This window comes from Mus caroli, chromosome 18 (assembly GCF_900094665.2).
Source record: "Mus caroli chromosome 18, CAROLI_EIJ_v1.1, whole genome shotgun sequence".
Lineage (NCBI taxonomy): Eukaryota > Metazoa > Chordata > Mammalia > Rodentia > Muridae > Mus > Mus caroli.
In genome coordinates this window covers 76,621,885-76,634,039 of record NC_034587.1, presented here as the reverse complement: position 1 = coordinate 76,634,039, position 12,155 = coordinate 76,621,885, and the positions used below count along the sequence as shown (strand labels likewise).

The 12,155-nt window shown below is 49.4% G+C and overlaps 1 protein-coding gene across 2 annotated transcripts in view; it reads left to right on the top strand.

Annotated features, from left to right (window-relative positions):
• Ctdp1 (CTD phosphatase subunit 1) overlaps positions 1-9,004 on the top strand; it is a 61,574-nt gene extending 52,570 nt beyond the window's left edge. The window contains exon 13 of one of the 2 annotated variants that reach the window (XM_021151013.1): positions 8,183-9,004. In XM_021151013.1, coding sequence (XP_021006672.1) covers positions 8,183-8,324 — 142 coding nt within the window. In that variant the 3' untranslated portion in view covers positions 8,325-9,004. The remainder of the gene's footprint in view (positions 1-8,182) is intronic. The other variant, XM_029471970.1, reaches the window with a different exon arrangement.
• Positions 9,005-12,155: the final 3,151 nt, after the last annotated feature.

Sequence of the window (12,155 nt, the reverse complement as noted above, 5' to 3'; positions counted from 1 at the left end):
AGCTGTCTTCTTTCCACCCAGGTAGGGTGGTCACACAGTGAGTGCAGCATGGCCCCTCAGGTGTGGTCCTTCATAGCTGTCTTCTTTCCACCCAGCAAGAGCTTTTTTATGGGGGGGCGGGGGGCAGATGTAGGTGGAGGGTTAATGGCCAACAGCTGTCAGACTTGAAATACAGCATGATCATAGTCTGTTCTTGGAGCTGCTGGGGAAAGCAACGGTATTTAAATGGCAAAGTCCACAGCAGTTTTGCTGATCACATGTAACTCTTGGGTGAGAGAAAGTCTCATAGTGTCTGTCCTACCTTGGCTGCGATGACACTAGAACATGCTCATCTCAAGGTTGTTCCTGCCCTGTTGGTGCCCCACACTACTGGCTTGGAGGCCCTCTGAACAGCTGGGAGATGCTAGATGGGCACAAAGTCCCAGTGCAGGCCCTGCTGCTTACCTGGCACTGTCCTAGAAATGAGGGCACAGACAGAGTGGACAAGCAGTGCAGCCCTGCAGTACAAAGGAGTAGTCTCCATGCAGAAGCTCCCGCGCCCGGTCTCAGCCTCCTCGTGGAGACTGTGTGCTTCCCAGGGGTGGAAAGACAGCCCTGGCCAAGCCTCCCCATGCATCCCTTCCTTTCTCTGGAGGCTTGCGTCAGCCCCAGCTCTCACATCCAGATGGACCTCACTAAGTACTGCTGCAAAGATGCTCACACAGAAACTAGGCTTGGCGTGATAAATTAACTTTCAAGACAGAAAAGGCAGAAGAAAATATTCTGTTTAAAAAAAAAAAATGGCTAAAAACTTCCACAAACTTGCTGGCATTGATTTTTTTTTTAAGACCCAAAAGTTCAGCATGCCCCATGTACGATAAGAAATCCACACAGACACAGCACAGTAAAATTGTGAACATGGAGGGTGAGAAGGAAACTTAGAAGGCAGCAGAAGGTGCCCATAGGCTCTCCAGTGAGGTAAAGCTGCTCTCTGTCTCTCCGTGGGAAGTCGGGCAGAGGTGCAGAGAGCAGTCGCTTGGCAAGACCATGCCTCAGGAGTGGAGGAAGACTCCCTTGCCAGCAGACTCCTCGGAGGAGCCCTGGCACTTTAGACTGAGAGCATATTCTCCAACAGCTTTATAAACCCTTAGGCAGGAGGGAATACCCGGTAGCCATGGAAGAGAGTGCTGCACAGTCCTTCCTTCTCCCTGACTTGGGCTGTGATGCATACAGCTGCACTGCTGGGCCTGTGACATCCTGACTGACTGTAGAGGGGGAGGCAGGAACCAGCAGGTAGGAGCTCATAGACATATCCTCAAATGTGATGCTGACTTACCCATGTCAGCCCCGGTGGAGGGGAAGGACGTCCAGAAGGCAGCTCCAGATCTTTGGACTGCCGGCTTGTGTATGGAGACGTCTATGTGGGGCTAGCTGGGAAGAGCTCCGAGGGCTCTGCCTCAGGCTCTTCAGAAGCTGTCGAGGTGAATGTTTTATAGAACGCAGGAGTTGCACTGTACTCCCTAACAGTTTCTGTCCTCTGCCTGGTCAGCACTGGACCTCCCTCACAAAGTGTGTGTGTATGTGCAAGAGAAGGCACAACATGTGTTCTCTATGTAGTTTTATCTGTGTGTGCCAAGTCACACTCTTTAGTGTGCATAGCCACACAAACCAATCTTTAGATTTGTGTTAAAAGTTAGAAACACTTGCATCTGCGTGTGCAGCATACCCAGACTGTCAATACTCAGTGAAGACAGAGGAATAAAGCACATTAACACATGCCGCCCCCCCCCCCCATATTAGTGCTGCCCTCTGCTCTTCTGTCTACCACAGAAACCACACAAGGGATAATCAGGTGTCAACAGTGCACCCTTGGCAGGCTGATGACTCTGGCAGGATTGGATGTGGTTAAAACAGCACTGTTTATTAAAATATAGTTCTGCATCTTTTTGAATAAAAAACTGGCACTAGTCCATGTATGCTGAGACTACAGTGAATTCAGAAAGCTGAAATATTGGGGAGGAAATTTACATCTATTATTCATATTTATATTCTTCTACCACATTGAATTTGATACGCTTTTTTCAAGCTTTCAGATGTTCCAAAATTAAATCTGCTAATATTTCTCTATGGAGTTGTGCAGCTGGTTGTAAGAACAAAATATAAATATTGCATGTTACACTAAGAGGAAATGAAACATATCAGTTGTAGGCACTTATTACTATGGCCTACAGCTGTCTGCTTCTAATTTTTGAGGTAATTTTTAATTACCTAAATTTACTCATGGTGTATTTTAAACTGTACTGCTGCAAACATTGTTTTAGCCAAGAGTGGAGCCTGTGCATCATTTTCTATAAAGCTCTGCCTGAGTCTCTCATAGGCTGTGGCCATGAAGGGCTGCCCTAGGCTGGCTGTCCATGGTAGGAATCGTCACTGAAGACCTGGCCTGCTGTCCCAGTTCTTCTCACTGTGGACTGCTTGCCATCTGTCCCCTCCTCCCATGGACCTGCTGGCCCATCCGTTCTCCTCGTGGTCTTACTGCTCCAATATTTCTGTCCTCTTGTGGTCTTCCCATCTTCCCATCTCTTGGGGGGGGGGGGGGGGCTGTGTTCTGATTGTTTGTTTCCTCGGAGTCACATCCCAGACAGGTGGCCCGTGTGCCGCCTGACCCCTGTGCTTCAGTGAGAGGCACTCCCTGAAGCAGAGAGAGATGCAGTCCCTCTGACCTCTCACTCTGCCCCTGTGTTTAGGGCCTGTGATGGTCACCTCCTTGATTCAGACAAATAGCCAGCGCCTACCGATGTGCTTCCTGTGAGCACTTCAGGACACAGCACCTAACTAGAGCTCAGTGCTGCTGCTCTTCTACGCCTTGTGGAGCCAGGAGTGAGGGGGGTGGTACAGCTTTGGCTGCCTGTGCGGCTCCGGCTGTATGGAAAGAGTCTCAAGCCAGAGTGCCCTGCAAACGAGAAGCCTGCTTTAACATTCAGCTCCCGTGTCTATACCTTCTCCTCATTTGAAATTGAAAGTAGTTCATCATTTGGCTCTCAACAGTCTTCCACCCTAAGTTTCCTTTTACTTACATGCGTCACTTTAAGTACCAGCTAAAACAATGCAAATTTTAAAAAACCAAATTGACCTTCATAGGATTTTTTTGAAGAACAGAAAAAAGTGGTATTTATATTCTGCCTACTGTTTTCACACCGTTAAAGCTTAGTGTGGTGGCATATGCTATAATTACAGGGAGGCGAAGGCCAAAGGATGGGGAGTCCAAGGGGGCAGCCTTAGCTACTTGATGTCCTATCTCAAGACCTCTTCCCATGAAGAAGTTTGTGCTTGAGAGAATTAACTCTCCATAGCAAAGCCAGGCTCTGTGTGGCCAAGCTCTGCAGCAAATCCAGGAGGAAGTGAGACGTCTTCAAAGTCTAAACCAAGTTTCCCTGCCTCGGAAGGGAAGGTGAGCTGGGGATAGGGCTTGACACTAGGGAAAGGAGGGAGGCCTAGCACTGCTGACCTTTGACCTCCCCTGGAGTCAGTTCCCATACCAGAACCACACTTGGTGACTGAAATTGACAGCCCAGCAGTCATGAAGTGGGCGTTGCTGTTTGAGAATGGAAAGTCACCCTGTGACATCAACATTTGACAGTAGCCAGCTGTGTCACACGGGGAGATGCTCCCTCCCTCAGTGTTGGCCACCTCCCACAGTCTCCTCCTCATGACAGCAGGTACCCAGTACCGAAACACACTACCGACACACACGGCGCTGCCGTCCTCCCCTGTAGCACCTCCAGAACCTGGACAGTGACACTGGAAATACAGTGAGGTGCCTTCCATGGTTTTAGCCTTTAGATCATTTTGTCACTGTCTTTGATATGGGTCTTTTTGTGCTATGCTTGTTTGGTTGGTTGGGTTTGGGTTTTATTTTGGAGACAGGATCTCCCTGTATAGCTTCTACTGTGTGGAATTCAGAGATCTACCCGTCTTGTCTTCCAAGTGCTGGAATTAAAGGCACAGTTGCTTCATGCCTTCCATCTTTGATGTCCTTGTCTTTAGTTTAGGTGTTAAAATGCCTTTTCATATAATTATATTGTAATGACTTCCAGTTAAGCGGTGTCCCCAAAGGAGCCTGCTGCAGCTTGTGAGCTGGCCCACCACGTGTCAGCATGTGGAATGGCTTCTGAGTCACTTTTCAGTCTTGGGCTTTTTACTGCAGACTCCTTCTCAGTCGCTCCTGGTTTTTTAATGTACCATCCCTGCTATGTAGACGTTACTGGGTCTGTCGGGATTCACGGAGGCTGCCGTGTTGAGGTATTGACCACTTTGTGTTCTCCTGGGTGCTCTGTGGGCCACCACGAGAATGCTTGCCTGCCATGAGGCCTCACTGCTTGGCTTTAGAACGATGTTGTGAGGACCAGTTCTTGTGCCTTTTGCTGTATTTCTCTGACTTTATTCCTCCTGCTCTTCTGGATCCTACCAAGGACCTCTCCCTCTCACACCTACCCAGTGTCTTAGTTAGGACTTCACTGCTGTGTACAGACAGCATGGCCAAGGCAACACTTACAAGGACAACATCAACATATATTTTGGGCTGACTTAAGGGTTCAGAGGTTCAGTCCAGTATCATCAAGGTGGGAACACGGCAGCATCCAGGCAGGCATGGTGCAGGAGGAGCTGAGAGGTCTCCATCCTCATCTGAAGGCTGCTAGCAGAAGACTGGCTTCCAGGCAGCTAGGATGAAGGTCTTATAGCCCACACCCACAGTGACACACCTAATCCAACAAGGCCACACCTTCTAATAGTGCCACTCCCTGGTCCAGGCATATACACACCGTGACAGTCAGGGACCTCAGTACTCTCAGCTGCGGACCTGTGCTTGCTGTGGCATCACTGTTAGTCCAGGGCAGACAGTGCACTGCGGAGCTGTCAGTGTTACTGCCGATGACAAACAGATGGAAGACTCTCTAACAGTGGCACACGTGCTCTCACATACTCCAGAACACAGCCACCGTTCCCAGAGCAGAGCTACATGGCTTCCAGGTCTGCCCATCTGCCTAGCATCTCCTTCTTAGCCTGACCACTGGGCACTCATTTAAAAAAAAAAAATTGCAGCTGGACCCTCAAAGTGGGGAGGCTGACTGTTGGGTGCTACTCATCCATTGGGCACCCAGTCACTGTTGGGGCTGCTGCTGTCCTTGGGCTTGCTTCATTTGAGGATGCTGTTGGAAAAAGAAGCATGAAAAGTGGAAGAGACTTTTGAGGGTGAATAAAAATTAGTAAAGCTCTTTGAGCATGGATGGCAAGAGCAGTTTCAAATGCATTTCAGAATCTGGTGAAAGTTGTCCCAACTTCTGCCAGTTCTGAACCTCTGTGTCATGGGTTCTGTACCTCCTCCTCCTCTGTTGCCACAGGCTGAGTGACCTCCTCTCTGACTTGTTTTCATGTGTGCGTATGTGTCTAAAAGTGGCACAGGAGGTACACTCGCCTGTGACTGCACGTGTGGTGGCCAACACTGGTGTCTCCCTCTAACTAACACTTTACATTGTTCTCAGACAGTCTCACTGAATCTGGACCATACCATTTCAGCTAGGCTAGCTGGCAGGCTTGTCCCCAGGACCCCTTCTCTCCTCCCAGCCCTCCCCTAGCTGGGATTATAGACACGCACCATCATGAGCAACCTTTACACCAGAGCTAGGGGTCCAAACTTAGGTCCTCCTTCCTGCACTTTACCCACTGAGCCATCCTCCACTCCTGTAGCCTTTTTGGCTTTCTTGCAGTCATGCTCATCCTAAACCAACACTCGTCTGCGGCTGCTCTGCCGGTGGGACAGCAGACGGGGATCACAGCAGTTGCATGTTGTGTGTCAGCATGCGGTCGGTCGGGCCTGTTGGCATTGAGTTCCTGCATCCAGCTTTAGGGGGGCTTCCTACACGGGGAGTGAGGTGTGCTGTGCTCAGCTTTAGCGGGGGCCTCCTACACAGGGAGTGAGGTGTGCTGTGCCCTCCTTACCCTGATTCACATTTCCCAGCGCCTGCTTTGCTGCTGCTTTAAGTTTTGGTGGCTGTGTTCGCTTGCAGAGTGTTCCTCCTGGGTTGGTTGTCGTCCTGCCACTTTTAGAGTGTCTCAGACACAGCGTCACATAACATGGCCAAGTATGCGCCATCTGTCTTGTAAATCCAGTGTTTGCAACTTTGTGATCTGTTTGGCTAAACAAATACTCACTTTTCTCCGGGCAGATAGACTTTTTGGAAGGTTTCTTTTCTTCTTTTGCTACAAAATTCAGTTTCTTTGACTAGTGGGCCCTTCTCTTCCCTCCGACTTCCACAGATGGTACCGGAGCAGCGAGCTGTGCATCTGCAAAGAGAGAAGAAGTCTCACTGATACCCCACACCCAGTGCAGAGACTGACTCAGAGTAGACACGGCAGGAATAGAACTGAAGCTCTGAGGGGGCAACCTTTGTAACCATGTGTTCCGCAATATAGGAAGTGCTGCCATAAAGCAGTGGGTAACTCTTGTTTGTAAGAAGAAATGTAAGATGAGAAGAAGGTAGCTAGCTCCAGAAGGAGTGGTGCAGGGCTGCAGACCTGAGAGCAGTGAGAACCTGTACACAGCCTAATAATCTCAGAGCTGGAAACTGCAGCCGGAGACATTGTGTAAAGTGAAGCCATGGTGAGACTTGGCACACACTGGTTAGAACAGCAAAGACCAGGAAAAAAAGCTGTGGGCCCGTAAGCAGAAAGGGCTTCGACCATGATGGGAAGTGGTTTGATGGATTTTGCAGGGGAGCAGCAGGCAGCTTCCATCAGGCAGCATTTGAGGTGTAGTCTGGCAGCTCTGTGTTCCTGTGTCTACTGCATGGAAACCAGCTGAGAGCATGCTGTGTGACCCTGAAGGCTTGAGCCTGGGACTGGGTGTACTATGTTTTGGGCTGTGCCCATGAGTGGAACACAGGTAGTTGTCTTCAGGGCCGAGGGTTCCCCTGTCTCCACAGGCCCTGCCCCACCTGCTTCTCAATCAGCATGTGCTCCGTGTGTATGGGCTCTCCATAGCATGGGACCAGAGGTGCAAGGCTGAGCTGGCCGATGACCTTGGATAAGTGTTGTGGTTGTTAGTGTTGGAGTCACGGTAACACAGATCCCATGAGCCACCTGGAATGGGCTCCTTCATAGACAGTCATTGTCTTGTCCAATGCTTCCTTCCAATCACCATGTCACACTGTACCTGCCTCACAGGAAAACTACAGTGCTTTCCTAACACTAGCATCTAGATATGTTTGATGCCACCGCACATATTATAGATGTGTTACATACATGTATGTGTGTTCGGCAAAGAAACTTTTGTTCTGTGGCCATAATTACAATGTATTTTGTCCCAGGGTTGGAACTCTGAGCTGATGTTGCCCAGTTATCCTTTGTCAGGGTCAGATCAGTTAGGGCACTGTGTGTGTGTGTGTGTGTGTGTGTGTGTGTGTATGATCTATGTATAGGTTATATATAAGATAAACTTCAGAGACGAGGGTCACTCTAGTCTCAGAGCTAAGGAAAGGACCGTGCTGAGCAGTGTAGTTGGATGCTAGTTCCGGTCTGCAGGCTCCCTGGGAACAGGGTTCAAGGCTTAGAAATGTGCACTGCTGTGTGATGGTTGTACAATGTGCTGGTGATGGATTTAGTTTCTGTAGTAAAGTCACTGGCTTGAGTGACGGCCTGAAGTGACTTTGGATTCCCTTTCAGCAGCTTATCCTTAAGTGGTTGTTATAAAAGATGGCAGTGCACCCAGTGGCATCCCATGTCACTTTGTGGTGTTCATTCCTGTTGTCCGCACTCATAAGCAGCACGCTCTTTCCACCTATAATATGGGACCTCCCTTTATGCCTTGTTGGGTTAGAACCAGCTCCAGTAAGGTATGTAGGTCTCCCCCCTCCTACTTTCTGGCCTGTTGTCCTTGTTGTGGCCTCTACTATTAATAGATCTGTCGCCTGCACCTACAGAATTCCTGTCGTCACAGCTCCATGCTTCCTGGCATATACCAGAGGGTGGGGCTGTGTTTCCCCAGTCCACTCCCTCCCCCTCCAGATGTAGCCAGGTGCACAGTGTGCCCTCATCACATGCCCTCCTGAGGCAGTGACCATGACATTGGTTTTGTGCTGAGATGACTAAGGGCCTGCATGCTTGCCAGAGTCTCACAGTGGTCCTGCTTCTCTTCTCTCTTCAGAGGCCACAAGAGGAAACTAAATGAGGAAGATGCTGCCAGTGAGTCCAGCGGGGAGTCCAGCAACGATGATGAGGAGGGCAGCAGTTCAGAAGCAGATGAGATGGCCGCTGCTCTGGAGGCGGAACTTAATGACCTCATGTGACTTGGACCCGCCCCATACCAGCCCTTGGCTTGGGTCCTTTTTCTCCAGAAAAACATATATTTTGCAGAGCTCCACATACAGAAACACATTATTTTGCAGAAATAAGTGTTTGTAAGAAGTTTTACTATAGGAAAGTCTACTTTTTTAAGCGGCAAAGTGTTCTGAGGAGTTGGTGTGTGATGCCAAAGAGCTCAACAGGGCCTCTCATGGTGAGCGTGGATAGATACGTGATGTCTGGTCATGTAGTGAGGGCCTTGGGGGCTTGCCTTTGAATGCTATAGCATATTTAGTGTGAGGACTGGGGACCCAGTAAGATTTAGAGAGCAATATAGCAAAACCTGGCATCTTGGGCCTTTTTCACAGCTGATGCTATCATAATTTTGAAGGATTTTTAAGTAAAACAGCAGTGTACATATGTGTGTACAGGACACCAAGACTCACAGGCAGGCCTGAGAGCCCCAGCCACCCTTCCGGCCTCAGCGGATCTGCAGATGACCTGGAGTTCCTGATTCAGGTCCCTGTCTGCAGCCTGGGCTGCCTGGGCCACAGCCTGCCAGTGTGGGCAGTGTGATGAAAGGTGGCCTGTACTGCCCTAAGAAATCTGATGTAAAGTTTTTGTATATTTCATATTCCACCCACCAGATTCTGCTTCCATTTAATAAAACCTTTTTTGTAAGCTGTGTTCTCTGGTGTGTGACAGCAGTGTGCTGTCCTCTCTTCAAATTCCCTCTCAGCAGCCCAGTGCCATGTTGGGTTAGGGTGACCACATCTGAGCTTGTCAGTTTGTAGAACAACACAGTGGCCCCTGTCTTCAAAGCTGTCTGAACAGAAGGGCCATAGTCATTCTCTTCCCAGCTTGTTCTGCTAAGCTGTGGTAGTGGAAATGAGGTCACTCGGATGCTCCAGACCCATGGAGACAGTGAGCAAACAGCCAAGGACGTGCAGCCACACCCTGGGATTGGCAGTTCCAACGAGACAGCTGCCCACCACCGGGAACGGCAACCAGACTGCAACAGTCAGAGGCTTGTGGTCTCTGTAGAGCAGAGTGCAAGCTGTAAGCTCCAGACAGCATCAAGAACTGGGGCTTGCTCTGGGTCAGCTTTCCACTCTGCGAGGCTCTCTCCACTGCCCAGCTAAGATGCTCATACTCTGCCCCAAATGATGTGGACAAGGAAGTGATGGGAAGACAGCAGTGGACCCAGAAATGAATGCAGAGCAGGCAGGCATCCAAAGCCGGAGCCTCGCCAGAGCCTGCTACCATGCTCACTGGGTGCCTTCACTCACTCCTACAGCAGAACCAAAGTCTCTGTGTCTTCCAGGCAGTCTCTAGGAAACAATGAATGGAGCAGGAAGCCTCGTTGCAGACCTGCACAGGTATGGATGTGAAAACAGGCCTTTAACATGATCTCGGCACACAACAAACCAGCTCTCCTGGCGCTCTGCACAGTGTTGACCAGCATCTTCTCAGTATCTGTCTTGGTGATGTGCTCAGCTGGGCTGTCCACTACTCTTAACGCCTCGCCCCAGGCCATGTTCTGGCTGTCGACCACGTGTTGTGATCAAGGATCTAGAACTGAAGATGAAACCCAGGACCTTGAGTGCATTTTGTACCCAGAGGTCTTTGTTGTAAATTTTCAAGATGGCCATAACGCACTGACCCTTGAGTGCATTTGCTCTGCGGTACAAATGCAGACTCAGCTGCAAGGCCTTCCCAACCTTCATGGCATCTGTGCCCTCATGTGGAGATCACCATGTACAGCTCATTCTGTCTGTCTTTGGGGGAACCACTGTTGGTTTAGGCTTTGTCATACCAAAGGATGTTTTGGTTGTAAATGGGCTGTCATGAACATCCCTGTGTGGCTTCTGTGTACACTCACATGTTCCACTTGTGCGTAAATACCCAAGTGCAGGGTGGCTGCACACACCACTGTGAGTTGGACTGCTGTCCACTGTGTCTCACCAGCTTGGAGTAGGAGTCCTGCTGCAGCACTACTTCCTACTGTGTGTGTGTGTCTGTGTGTGTGTTCTGCACAATCGCTCATCATTGCTTTTCTGGTTTTCATGGGCTTTGGTCTGATGCTGAGAAACCACTCCCAGCAGTGGTTTGGAGATCTTCCTGTCAGTCACAGCCCCTTGCACCTTCATGGGTCTTCGTGGTGATCTTAACACCTTAAAATCCAACTTGCCAAGCACACGGGTTGAGGCCAGGTGCCAGTTTATGTTGTGTGAAGGAGACCTTGCCCCACAGACCTGGAATGGGTCCCACCTGAAAACTCAACTCCACGTAGTTGTGTTGTTTGCGCTTGTTGCATTTCAGCGATAGGACCAAACCCAGAGCTTTGTACATGATAGGCAAGTGCTCTGCCGCTGAATTCCATGCCCTGCCCCGCCCCCCATGCACACTCAAATTCCCAGTTCTCACCTGTTTGTCTAGGTGGAGTTGAAATTATCTCATCAACCAAACCTTTACACTCTAAGGAGCACTCAGAGTCACAACAGGAGGTTTTGAGCCTAATTTCCTCCCGAGACTCAGCTCTCTGAAGTGGTATTCTTATAAATAAACCAAATTGCTCACCTTCAGGGAATGCTACAGTAACGGTTAATCTTCATTCTCAATTAGACTGAATTTATAACCACCTAGAAGATGCAGAGGCTCGTTTGGTAGGGTCTGTGGGGGAGTTTTTCATAAGAAAGGTTTAACTACGGAGAGAAGACTCGCCTGGAATGTGGGCTGGCGTCCTGGACTTAACCAAAGAAAAATAATGCTAACTGACCAAAAGCATCAGCCCCTCCGGTGCCACTGCAATGGGACCAGTGCCCCACACTCCTACCCATGCAGCCAGAGCTGCTGAGTGTTGGGATGGACCCTCAGTGCCCAGGTGACCAATCCATTCTGAAAACTGAGAGACATTTCGCATCTCTCCTTTGCAACGGTCCCCCTGGGGTGTGACTGCTGGACAGGGCGGGAGACTTTGCTGCCCACCCTCAGGGTTGTGGCAGTCTGAGCACTAACCTTCATCAAAAACAGATGGTGTGCCCCTCCTGGTGGAACATCACAACAGAATGAGTCTGGTCGGATGAAGATCGCACTCACTCCTGCCAGCAAACGGGGCCGACACTGGTGAGCAGTTCCACAAGGCAGGGCTGCCTGTGATCACTAAGCTTGACTGCATCTGGAATCCACTAAAACGCAAACGCTGGGTCCACCTGGGAAGGATTCTTCTTGATTGGATCGTTTGAGGATGGAAGACAATCTTCCCTAAATCTGGCTCATGCCTGCCTTCTGCCAGCTTGCCCTCACTCTCCCTGGAGAGGTCAACTAGCTGCTGAGGTGTTCCTCCACTGGCATGAAAGCCTACTGCTTCGGGAGTCCAGCTGAGACCATCCAGCCTTGTGGGCTGGACAGTCACCAGGTTCTTGGCCTTTCCTTAACAGCTATTTTTGGAACTAGGCAGACCACAGCCTGTAAGCCATTCCAATATATAAATATGGAGTATACGTAGACACACATATACATATGTGTGCGAATACACACACATATACGTATGTGTACGTGTACACACATCTATACATACTACTTTTGAAGAAGTCTGGCTTGAAATACTAGCAGTATATCAGTCAGGGTTCTCTAGGGAAATAGATCAGATGTGATTGTGTGTGTGAGTGTGTGTGTAATATGTCTGAAGAAAGCTCCACTGATGACAACACTAACAGAATTTTAAGGAGGCATGTATTTGATATTAAAGAGTTTATTTCATTTAGGTACAGTTGTACTTTGAGTTTTTATTTTAAATATCGAGACATCAATGGATAGAATCTCTGAGTTTGCAT